The sequence below is a fragment of the Cyprinus carpio genome, chromosome B17, assembly GCF_018340385.1.
Source record: "Cyprinus carpio isolate SPL01 chromosome B17, ASM1834038v1, whole genome shotgun sequence".
NCBI classification, from domain to species: domain Eukaryota; kingdom Metazoa; phylum Chordata; class Actinopteri; order Cypriniformes; family Cyprinidae; genus Cyprinus; species Cyprinus carpio.
This window is the reverse complement of record NC_056613.1, coordinates 18,100,069-18,112,615: the sequence shown is the minus strand read 5'-3', so window position 1 is coordinate 18,112,615 and position 12,547 is coordinate 18,100,069. Positions and strand designations below refer to the sequence as shown.

The 12,547-nt window shown below is 32.3% G+C and overlaps 2 protein-coding genes across 2 annotated transcripts; one reads left to right on the top strand and one right to left on the bottom strand.

Annotated features, from left to right (window-relative positions):
- Window positions 1-980: 980 nt before the first annotated feature.
- Window positions 981-7,238, bottom strand: LOC109102613 (cytidine monophosphate (UMP-CMP) kinase 2, mitochondrial). The gene is given in 5 exon segments (XM_019116005.2): window positions 981-1,760; window positions 2,921-3,151; window positions 3,293-3,506; window positions 3,724-3,838; window positions 6,226-7,238. Coding segments are annotated over 5 exon segments (1,257 nt in total). The 5' UTR covers window positions 6,802-7,238; the 3' UTR covers window positions 981-1,639.
- Window positions 7,239-7,622: 384 nt separating this feature from the next.
- Window positions 7,623-11,602, top strand: LOC109102610 (radical S-adenosyl methionine domain-containing protein 2). Its single transcript, XM_042742622.1, is given in 7 exon segments — window positions 7,623-7,661; window positions 7,664-8,015; window positions 8,319-8,480; window positions 9,531-9,760; window positions 9,851-10,000; window positions 10,228-10,260; window positions 10,630-11,602. Coding segments are annotated over 7 exon segments (1,116 nt in total). The 5' UTR covers window positions 7,623-7,637; the 3' UTR covers window positions 10,795-11,602.
- Window positions 11,603-12,547: the final 945 nt, after the last annotated feature.

Below are 12,547 nucleotides of genomic sequence, written 5' to 3'. Positions count from 1 at the left end.
TTGAAAAATAACATTTTAAATACAAACATAATAATATTAAATCAGTCTGTTCACACAAAAAAAAAAAAATGTGAAAAATTTTCAAAAAAATTATAAAAGTTTTATTTATTTATTTGTGTTCTGCTCATAAATCTCATGAATGGTTTGTAAACAAGATTAAAACAAAAATGAAAAAACTAATAATAATATAAATAAATAAGTCAAAAAACACAAAAAAAAACATATTGTTTGACATGGAATATTATTTTATTATTATTATTATTCCTTTTTTTTTTTTCTTGGCAACTCCTCTAAAGCATCCGCCATGGAATAAAAAAATAAATAAATAATAATAATTTATAAGGTAACTGTGACTTTTTATCTCACAACTATGACTCACAAGTTATGCAAGCTTATATAAATAGATATTTTACATATATATATATATATATATATATATATATATATATATATACAGTATATACACAAGGTTACTGTGACTTTTTCTCTCAGAATTCAGACCTTTCTTTACCAGATACAATTCTTTATTCTGAGCTTTATTCCCAGAATTTCAGAGGGAAACTATGAATTGCAAGATATAAAAAAATAAAGCTTTTTCATTATTATTATTTATGTATTTATATATTTTTATTGTTTTGATTCTGTGGCAAAAGTAGGTTTCCATAGAAATCTCAGGAATAGTTTGTAAACACATTGTGCCGTGTTTGACAAGTGATAACCTTTTATTTATTTATTTATTTATTTATTTATTTATTTATTTATTTATTTATTTATTTTACAAATAAATAAATAATAACAATTAAAAAATAATAAAATAATGAAACATCACTCTGGTTACACAAATAATATTGTTTGACTTGTAATATAGCATTTGGACTACTTTTTTGGTTTTTAATTTTTTTCCCCACACTTCACAATTGTGTTCCCTGCATGACAGAATTTTCATTTGTAGGTTTGTTTAAAATGAAGTGAAACCTGAGTAACATATTTAAAAGATTTGTATTACATTACAATTTATTCTTAGCTGATTATTTTATTACAATAAACAGACTTTATGGAATCTGGAACTGAACTCTGAGTTACAGTGTACATTTTTGTCCTAGCATATCACTCTTAATTAATGATCAGATTCTGTGTCCAAAAGCAACAGCAACAAATCAAAGCGAGTTTAAATTGCCTGTATCAGATCTATTGCTTTTAATACCTCCATAAGGTCCCTTGATTCCATCTCCTGAAGGAGTGAACACCGAGCTGACCAACAATGAGTTCTTGTGTTTAAATCTAATTGAAGTGATTGATGAATTCTCAAACCTCTTTAGCTGAGTTCCTGTGTTTCACTGGGAATAAGTCAGAATGAGGAAAGTGGACGCTGTGACCCTGCGTATGAGAGCTGACACCCAGCTACGTACCCGCAATAACTTTCCCCCTCGTGTCATCACTAAAGCTCTGTGGGAAGGGGAATATGTTGTGACATGTCCAGATAGGAGCCCTGAAATATATGCTGGCAGTCAGCCACCAGCTTCCCTTTCAATCAACAAGCTCAGTTGACCGGGGGTGGAATCGTAACACTACACTACCATCTAGTGGTGCGCGGAGGGATTGCATTGCTTCTTGCCTCATCGGGTAGGGAGCTGGTTGTTTACATGTGACATTTGTTCCTAAATAAATGCTGCACTTGTTGCAGCACTTCTTGTGGAGAGGGGCTTGCATCCACGATGATGCAGGCAGGATTCTGGATTCTCTTGTAAGCTTCTTCCACTCTGAAAACAAAGAGCAATTTGTAATAAATGCTTATTGTCTTTCTCAATATACCTGACAGAGTTGGAGGAACCTTAGAAAGCTTTAAACTACTACAGGAAATAGAGCCATTTGTGCTTTATATGTGTTCTTGTAATACAAAAGTAAAAATAAAATACTATTTATTTTGAATATTTTAATATTAATATTAAATATTTTAGTGTTATGTTTTTGTATAACTACTGTTCAAATGTTTAGGGCTGGTAAAATGTATTAATTCTTGTGAAAAATTCTCTAAAACTCACCAAGGCAGCATTTATTTGCTGGGGGGAAAACATTGTGAAATATTATTTTGATTTAAAATAAATGTTTTCTATTTTACTACATTTTAAAATGTAATTTATTCCTGTGATGACAAAGCTTCCAGTCTTCAGTGTCACATGATCCTTCAGAAATCATTCTAAAACACTGATTTGGTGCTCAAGAAACATTTCTTATTATTATCAATTTTGAAAACAGCTGCTCATATTATTTATTTATTAAAGGATTTTTTTACAGCATTTATTTGAAATATAACTGTGAAAGTTTTTAATAAATCCTTGCTGAATAAAAGTTACGTATATATAAAAAAAAAAAACTTGGTGACCCCAAACATCTGAACGGCAGTCTATACAATTTTAAAAACAAAAATTCTACAAAAAATATTGCTATTATTAAAATTAAAGTGCAATTTTGTCATTGTTCCTAAACTTTCTGTTCAAACCTGTTATCCTGCAAAATTATAATAATTATTTAATATATTAATTAAGTATATATATATATATATATATATATATATATATATATATATATATATATATATATATATATATATTATAGTCAATCAACCCCAAAACTTTGTGAATAGGGTTGGCACAATTTTTTTTTTTTATAGAAATTTCATCTTTAATTTGTTAATATTGTTTCATATTATTACTTTTTTTCCAAAGTATAAAGTTTAATTCAAGACATGCACATTTTTTGTCACAAATTATTGATCCGCTAGAAATAGCTACTGAAGTTTACCTTGGAGTATTTAGGGATGCACAACAGCATCTGATAACTTTAAGGGTCATCACAAGCAGTAAGCAAGTGTGTTGGGATGCACCTTAAAAACACCCTCACATTTAACAAGATGACCTACTTAAATCGGAAGAGCTGATTGATCTCCAGTTCAGCCTCCTCGACAGTCTTGTCCTGTCCCCTGTCCCTGAGTCTTCTCAGTCTTTCTTCTGGACTGACTGTGAGGAGCAGCACTAGGTTTGGTTGGAGCAGGTCTTCTGGCCACCGGTAGAACTCTGAGCCTGGCTTTGGGAGGTTTTCAACTCTTCCACCAACTGCTGTGGCAATAAATGAAATCTGATAGTTTTATGTACTTAAATATTCTCAATTAACAATTTACATTTGACTGAGCCTCAATTTCCACAAATTCAGCTTTAGAACATATATTTGCTACATTCCCATACGTTCCACAGCGCTGCCCAAACAGCATGTGAGTGTACAGTATTTGTGGCACACACATCTCTACCTGTCCACTATGACAGGAGCCCTCAAGGACTCTTTTCCGATGTGGGCAGCAGTGATGTAGTTCCCCAGAGCGTAAAAGGCCCTGCGGATGAGGGGTGGTTCTGAGTCAAAGCGCTGTCTGAAAGGAGCCAGGCACTGGGGAGGAGATTTCAGCAGAGTAGCATTCAGAGACTCCCGCAGGGCTTCTGTGAGAGTAGTTTTACCTGGGTACATGGAGAAATCAGGGAAACACATGGAGAGAAAGCAACAGAATTTTAGAGTACAAACTTTTTGTTTGTTTATGTTTTTTATCATATTGGAAGTTATGAATGTGTATGTGACATTATGTTCTGCTTGGTAAAAAAAAAAAAAAGATATTGTGTTTGAATGCATACTTATTAATTAGCTGAAGAAAGTATTTATCAAAGGTTCATTGTTAACCTGTGGCGTCCAGTCCCTCGATCACAATGACAGGAAATCCATCAGCCCTGCTTGCCTCCAACTGTTCGTCTACAAGCTTCAGCACTTCCTTTGACTCAGGGATAATGTCAGTGCACTGAGATGGGCAGAAAGATGTATTGTTTTACATCAAACTGCATTGTGGTTAAGTACTGAATTATATTGATTAATTAATCACACATTGTTCATTGTTACCTTAGATTACGTAGGTAGCCTATACACTTTCACTTCAGCATCAAAGTAAAACAGCCTACACAGGTATACTTTTAAAACTGGTGTTTAGATACTTTTTTAACTTTTAATTATTATCGCTATTTTCAAGTAGTATATCTGTACAACCCCTCAGAAAAGTTAAAAAAAAAAATCAGCAATTACTCTTTTTATAAGATTTATTGCTGGCATTTTCACCTTTATTATGATAGGACAGATCAGAAATGACAGGAAGTGAAGTGGGAGAGAGAGACGGGGGCAGGACTGGGAAAAGTCCTCGAGTCAGGATTCAACCTCGGGATGCCTGAAGCACGATGGTGCCACAAGGCTATCGGCGCCGACCAGCATTAAATCTTAAGACATTTGGAGATATCATGAAAATAATATTTTTCTTATCAAAGTGATACAATGTTGTGTTTCAAAAATAAGTACAATGTCCTGAAAGTTACAAAATAAAGCCAAATAATTCAAAAGAAATTCAAAAACAATGGACTTTTGACAAGTTCTTGAAATAATCAAGCCTTCACTTTTTAGCTTTCATTTCATGATGAGCAGTTTTGTTTTTTGTTTTAGCTAGGAAAAAAGCAGACAAATACAAAACAAGTGATGCAGAGATGGTAAAAGCTATGAAAAGATTGACAGTTATACTTCTGGGAACTCTGGTCTCATGAGACCAAGTCATTTTGGATATAACAGCATTCATGGAATTGCATTGCTAAGGGAAGAAGTACAGTGAGAAGTGTTCCAACAGTGAAGTTTTTTAAATGTTTTTGAAAGAAGTTTCTGATTTAACTGCATTTAATTGATTAAAATACATTAAAAAGAATTGTTGTAAAATATTGTTACAATTTAAATTAACTATTTTCCATTATTATATTTTAAGGTATCATTTATTCATGTAATGGCAAAGCTACCATTCAAAAGCTTGGGATTTTTTTATGATTTTTACAGGAGTTTCTTATGCTCATCAAGGCTGCATTTATTTGGTCAAATATACAGGGGAAAAAAATAATATTGTGAAATATTATTACGATGTAAAATAATGTTTTTCTATACATTAAAATCAAATTTATTCCTGTGATGCAAAGCTGATTTTTCAGCATCATTACTCCAGTTTTCACTATCACATGATCCTTCAGAAATCATTCTAATAAACTGATTTATTATCTGTGCTAGAAACTTTTGTGCTGCTTAAGAACCCATGATACATTTTTTTCAGGATTCTTTGATGAATAAAAAGTTAAAAAGAAGACCATTTATTTAATTTTTTTATGTTTTCTTTGATTAAAAAATAGTTTTAAAGAATTTGGTTTATTTTAATTTTTACTCTTTCTTTTTTTGAAAGAAATTAAAACATTTATTCAGCAAGGATGTGTTAAATTGATGAGAAGTGTTAGCAAAGATTTATATTCTTAGAAAAGATTTATATTTTGAATAAATGCTGTTCTTTTTAACATTTTATTCAAAGAATCCTGAAAAAAAGTATTGCAGTTTACCAACAAAAAAAAAAAAATTTGGCAGCACAACTGTTGCCAACATTGATAATTCTAATAATAAATCAACATATTAGATTGATTTCTTAAGGATCATGTGACAGATACAGGAGTAATGGCTGCTGGAAATTCAGCTTTGCATCACAGAAATATATTATATTTTAAAGGATATTAAAATAGAAACCATTATTTCATATTGTAATAACATTTTGCAAGATTACTGGGGGGGGGGGGGTTCTGTATTTTTGATCAAATAAAAGCAGCCTTGATGAGCATAAGAGACTTCTTTAGAAATCATTAAAGTCACAAGTCCCAAACATTTGAACGGTATTGTGTGTGTGTGTATATATATATTATATATTATATATATATATATATATATATATATATATATATATATATATATATATATATATATATATATATATATATATATATATATATATATACACACACAGTACACATACACACAGTGTGTACAGAAAGGGTGCTTCTACTAAATACTGAGCAAAGGGTCTGAATACTTAGGACCATGTGATATTTCAGTTTTTCTTTTTTAATAAATTTGCAAAAATGTCAACAATTCTGTGTTTTTCTGTCAATATGGCGTGCTGTGTGTACATTGATGAGGGGAAAAAATTAACTTAAATGATTTTAGCAACATGGCTGCAATATAACAAAGTGTTAAAAATTGAAGGGGGTCTGAATACTCTCCGTGCCCACTGTATATATATATATATATATACATATATATATATATATAAACTACAACATACTGTACCTCCTGAAGAACGTTATAGGCTTCATCCATACAGTAGAAGACATCAGAGTTCCTGATGTTCAGTGTGGATGGGTGATGCTCTGCAGCTGCTGCAGGTGTGATGTACTGCCTCGTCGACTCCTGCACTTGATTGACAGGTGACCACAGCTCCTGCCAGCAGTACAGACCCTCGCGCTTGTATGAAAACACACATACTGATTGACTCTGCTGCAGCGTCTTTAATATGTCATCTGAGAGGGCTGTAGTGGACTTGTCTCGTATAAAAAATCATTTAACGACGCTATTTTTGACGTCCGGCATAAAAGAAAACTCTTCAAAAACATCGCAATCTCGCGACAGTGTCACGGACAGCTTGTGTTTTATCTCGGCGTGCGTTTGCGCTTTCTCAATTCTGCTGTCACTGTGGACATGTAGCGAGAAGAGCTTCCCATCACCTCCAAAGAGCTGCTGATGAGCATGATGAAGCTCTTGTGGGTTTGAGCTCAGCGTGAAATAAAGAGGTTGAGCTCGATCAAACTCCACCGCGAATACACGTGAGGTCAGCTGTCCACAGCGAAACATTGCTCTCTTAAGCATTGTGAACCGTGATAGATATTACAGTAGCGTATACAGGTCTAGAGAAATGTCATTCTTGCTGATCTGGAGAACAGTGTTTACAGAGAAACGAAACTTAAATCCGAAAACGAAAGTAAGACAACTTAGCCGTCTACTTAATTCACTAAACAAGCCCAGCTGGGTCAAGCCGGTGCACAGATAAATAAACTGCGTTCAACTTTATTGCAGTTTCGTTTCAACAATCAGATTACATAACTTGAGCAATTAATAATCTACAAAGGTTCGGTGTAAATTGCAATTTTCTGTAAACATATAGGCTATGCTGGTTGAAACAGATCAGCAAGATTGTTTGGTTTCAAGCAGGTTTTTCCATATAGCTACATTTTCCATTCCATTTATATTTGCTTGTTAATGATTATTAAAATGAATAAGTGTGCTGTAGGACTTTTCAATTGTTTTTTGTAAATTTATGTTGACAAACGATTTAATGAATAGCCTATGGCTATTTGACTTAAGCAGAAGTAGCCTATTGCCTATATTGCTTTTGTTGTTAGTGTTAAAATATTTGGACAAGACCTAAATATCAATTAGGCTATTAATATGCCTTTCATTATTAATATAGCCTATTCTAAGAATGACAATGAGACGAGCTGTATCTTAATAATTTACCCCGTGTTTTAAAGAGAAAAACATAACGATCCAGTTAGATCCAGGTGACTCAAGAAGATAAAACACCACGCCTAGCCTATATTGGACTTAGCTTATAGTATTCTATCTTTCGTTTTCCAGTCCTCCCAAGGACGAAAAGAAACTGATCAGAAAAGCAACTTCAGACTGCCCCGTATAAATAGGGAGGTATGTGCTCTATGAGCCTCATTCTATAGACACCTTCACCGTGTGTACATCAAACCAAGTTGGCTTTGCAGCAATGTTAATGCAATTTTGTTTCAAGAACGTCCACAGCTTCTTGGCAGCCCTGTTGAGATGGATTTATATGCTTGTATCAGGAACGCAGGTGCAACAGACTCCTGTCGGACACATCAGCCGCCTGAAGACTCGCACCAAAGAGCAGAAAGAGGGCTCCAGCACTCAGCTGACTACTCCAAGCAGTGTGAACTACCACTTTACCCGGCAGTGCAATTACAAATGCGGATTTTGCTTCCACACAGCAAAGACCTCTTTCGTCTTGCCCATTGAAGAGGCAAAGCGAGGCTTACGACTTCTGAAAGAAGCAGGTAGCATAACATTTACTAGTGAGACAGTGTATGATAGCCTAAGTTAAAAAATATATTATAGTAAAAATATATTTAACTTAAAATAATATTACTTATATTTAGCCTAACTTAACGCTCTAAGATTTACACCACAATAAAAAGGTGTATTTTTCTTTATTTATGCATGCATCCATGCATGCTACTTAATTTCGAATAATAAACGTAATGTAATGTCACCAAAAAGATTACAAAACTTTTTTCTCTTAAAGCTGACAGTCGTTTTTATTCTCACACTTGGTTAATATTATCGATTGTATGTTTTAGGAATGGAAAAAGTCAACTTTTCTGGTGGAGAGCCCTTCCTTCACGAGAGAGGAAATTTTCTGGGAGAGCTGGTGCGATACTGCAAACAGGAGCTGCAGCTGCCGAGCGTCAGCATCGTTAGCAATGGCAGTCTCATCACAGAAAAGTGGTTCCAGAAATACGGTGAGAGTCGTTGATGACCAGCAGAGGGCAGCAAAGATTGCTTTTAAACTCTTTGGCTTTAACCTTACTCACATTTCATGTTTGTATAGTTAATAATACTAGGAAAAAATAGGCTATAACAAAGTTTATTATATAGCTACAGCTCCACGAAAAAGCCTATAATAAAGAATATTAAGCAAGTTACATTTTGCTTTATTGCACTGTCAAATGTACAGTAATGTAAGATTTTTTGTGTTCCAAAACACTAGCAACAAAATCACATACAATACAATAAAAAATGATTTCCAGCATTTTGCTTTAAGGTCATATAACTAACAGAGTACACAATAAGTAAAATAATAGTTGTGAAATATGGGTAAGAAAAAAAAACTAAGTAAAATTTGCACCATATACTACTGTTCAAAAGTTTGGGGTCAGTAAGATTTTTAGAATATTTAATATTTTTATGATAATAATAATAATAATAATAATAATAATATATTCATATATATATGTTTTTTTTATGTTAATAATAATAATAATATATATATATATATATATATATATATATATATATATATATAATAATAATAATAATAATAATATATTCATATATATATAATTAATACTTTAATTTCTAATAGTAAGGATGCATTTAATTGATCAAAAGTAAAATTAATTTATGTTTTTTTAAGAATATTTATTATTTCTGTAAAAAATATTAAGCAGCACATATCAACTTTTTTCAACAATAATAATAAAGAATGTTCATTGATTACCAAATCAGCATATTACATATTACTCATCATGTGACTGGAGTAATGGCAACTGAAAATACAGCTTTGTCATCACAAATAAAATACATTTTATTATATATTATTATTATTATTTATTTATTTTATTATTTAATTTTTTTATTTATTTTTGATCAAATATATAGAATGTAACCTTGGTGAACATAAAAAAAATATTTAGATAAAAAACCTCACAGACCTCAAACTCATAAACTATATAAACAGAAAGGTATTTGCATACAAATGTACAAATTTCATTTGTATCTATATTTAATAGGTGACTACTTGGACATCCTGGCAGTATCTTGTGACAGTTTTAACGAGGACACCAATAAAGTCATAGGTCGAGGCCAGGGCAGAAAAAGTCATCTGGACAAACTGCATCAAGTTCATAACTGGTGCCGGGACTATAAGGTGGCTTTCAAAATCAACTCAGTTATCAACACCTTCAACGTGGATGAAGATATGACGGAGCAGATCACTGCTCTGAACCCAGTGCGCTGGAAGGTATACAGTTACTTCACTTTACTGCAGACTCTATCGTTTTAACCAGGCTGCTGACCATGTTTTTAAGGCTGTATTGCAATGTACACACAGGTCTTCCAGTGTCTGATAATTGAAGGTGAAAACGCTGGGGAGAACAGTCTCCGCGAGGCAGAGAAATTCGTTATTAGTGATCAGCAATTCCAAGACTTCCTGGACCGCCACCAGAGCGTTAAGTGTCTGGTTCCAGAGTCTAATCAAAAGGTAATTTTGAGGCCGCATACTTTTGCTCAATTCAGATCAGTGTTTTAAATTCGGAAGATAAAGTGACTTCAATTTATGTGTAATACAGCAATAAACTTTCAGTTTCAATTCATTACCAAAGCTTATAAGTGTGCACGGTGAGATTTGAATTTAAATGCACTTGAATATAAAGCCTTCTGTTAACTTGATATGAATTGTTTGCTTACTCATCTATTTTTCTTTTACAGATGAGAGACTCTTACCTGATTCTTGATGAATATGTAAGTGGTTTCATATTTTCTTCTCAGCATCCATTAAGTTTTCTTCTCATTACCATGTTAAAGTTTTTTTTTATATTCAATAATGTTGTCATTAGTGTCTAAATATTTTTTTTCTTTATTAGATTACACTATTATTACAGTGTAAATGCTTCTTTTCAATTACATTATGTCATCATATCAGTAGTGAAGGGATTATGGATAGGAATATAATAAGGCCTGCAGTAATTTGCCTCATTCCAGGCTTCAAATTACTTTCCCCTCCCTTGATAATCTCTGATCTCTATTAATAATCATGCTGTCTATGCTACATCATCAGAAAGAGCAATCATCATAATTAGGTTTTTTAATCCTCCATATCTGATGCCGCAGATGCGCTTCTTGGATTGCCGAGAGGGGAGGAAGGATCCGTCAAAGTCCATTCTGGATGTTGGTGTGGAAGAGGCCATCAAGTTTAGTGGTTTTGATGAGAAGATGTTCCTCAAAAGAGGGGGGAAATATATGTGGAGCAAAGAAGATATGAAACTGGAGTGGTGAACTCTTTTAATATTTATGTTTACATTGAGACCTGATTTAATTTATATAGCAATAAACAATTGTACAATATAGTTACAAAAGCTACAACACGGCTCCAAAAGCTGGTTGGAATCATTTGTGCATAAATGTCTGTGTTTTCACTATTTTTAAGAGATTCTACTGCACTGAAATACTTATACTATATATGTGTACTTTAGATAGATAGATAGATAGATAGATAGATATAGATAGATAGATAGATATAGATAGATAGATATTAGATAGATCAGATTTTGTACATATGATTTTTATATGATTTGTATAATGTTATGCTTGCTTTTCATATCCGAAATATTTGCATAACCAGAAGTATGTTGTTAAATTTGACTGTGCTATGGTTGTCTTTATCTTGACATTCTTCTATGAATTGTTTTTATGTGATCTTTGAAGAAAATTATTGATAAATTATCAGCTTGCAGAGTTTGATGAACTGCACTTTGAAAGCATGAAAGCACTTTTAATTAGCATTAAGACTTCAGTACACCTTACGCTTTAATTGCCATAGTGTAGAACTGACCATTTAGTTTGAGGCTCCTCAGATTACAATATTGGAGAATTTACAAAAGACTAATTTCTCCGGTAACCCCATTATAAATGAAAAACTTTGAGGCACTTGCAGTATACTGAAGGTCATTGTGGCACCCTGAAAATGAAATCTATTGGGGGAAAAAAGATTTCTCAAGTATCTTTTCATTTTAAAGTGAAATGTAGCCTAACTTCATATTATATTGTATTGCTTTATTTTTAAAAATAAATATTTTTGACAAAATCTTATTACATCTGCTTTCAACTGTTCCAACTACCCAAAGTGTCATATTTTAAGATGAAATAGGCATACACAATGCTATCTTTTAAAAAGATTTTACTGATTTTATTAACTTAAATTTCTTTAAAGTCTTCAGGTTTTCATTGCTCTTTAACATTTAATTCTTGGTATGTAGTACATTTTTATGCCCCCACCATACAGGCTACATCCTAGTATAAAAAATAAATTTAAAACAATCTTTAAAAAACAAAACAAAAAAACATTAATAATTTAATAAAAAAAAAGGAAAAAATTATGGAAATCATAATAGTAAGATTTATTTTATCACAAAGTCAAATTAGTGGTGATTTTAAAATAATGTTTCTACTTGCCAAAACTGGCAGTAAGAAATATTCTAAAATATGTTTTCTTGAAAATAGTTGTTAAAGGATTAGTTCACCCAAACATGAACATTTTGCACATCATTTACTCACCCTCATGATGTTACAAACTTGTTTAAGTTTCTTTCTTATGCTGAACACAAAAGAAGATATTTTGAAGAATTTTAAAGAACCAAACAGTTGTTGGTCCCCATTGACTTCCATAGTAGGGAAAGCAATACTGTGAGGTCAGTGGGGGCCAAAAACTGTTTGGTTCCCAGCATTCATCAAAAAAGCTTCCGTTATGTTCAACATAAGAAAAAGACCTGTACAGGTTTGGGACAACATGAAGCTGAGTTGGCTAAATGATGAAAAAAATGTACATTTTTGGGTGTAGGCTACTATCCTTTTAAGGTAGCCTAGATATTTCACATTTCATTTTGCTAGTCTTTTGTAAAAGGTATATACCAAAAAACATGTCCTTGATGAATAGTGGCAATATGATTTTGTGTTTCACTTTAAAATATTCCATCCATTCAGATAAAGCTAAATCTGTATAAAATTAACAATATTTTAAACAGAATTTATT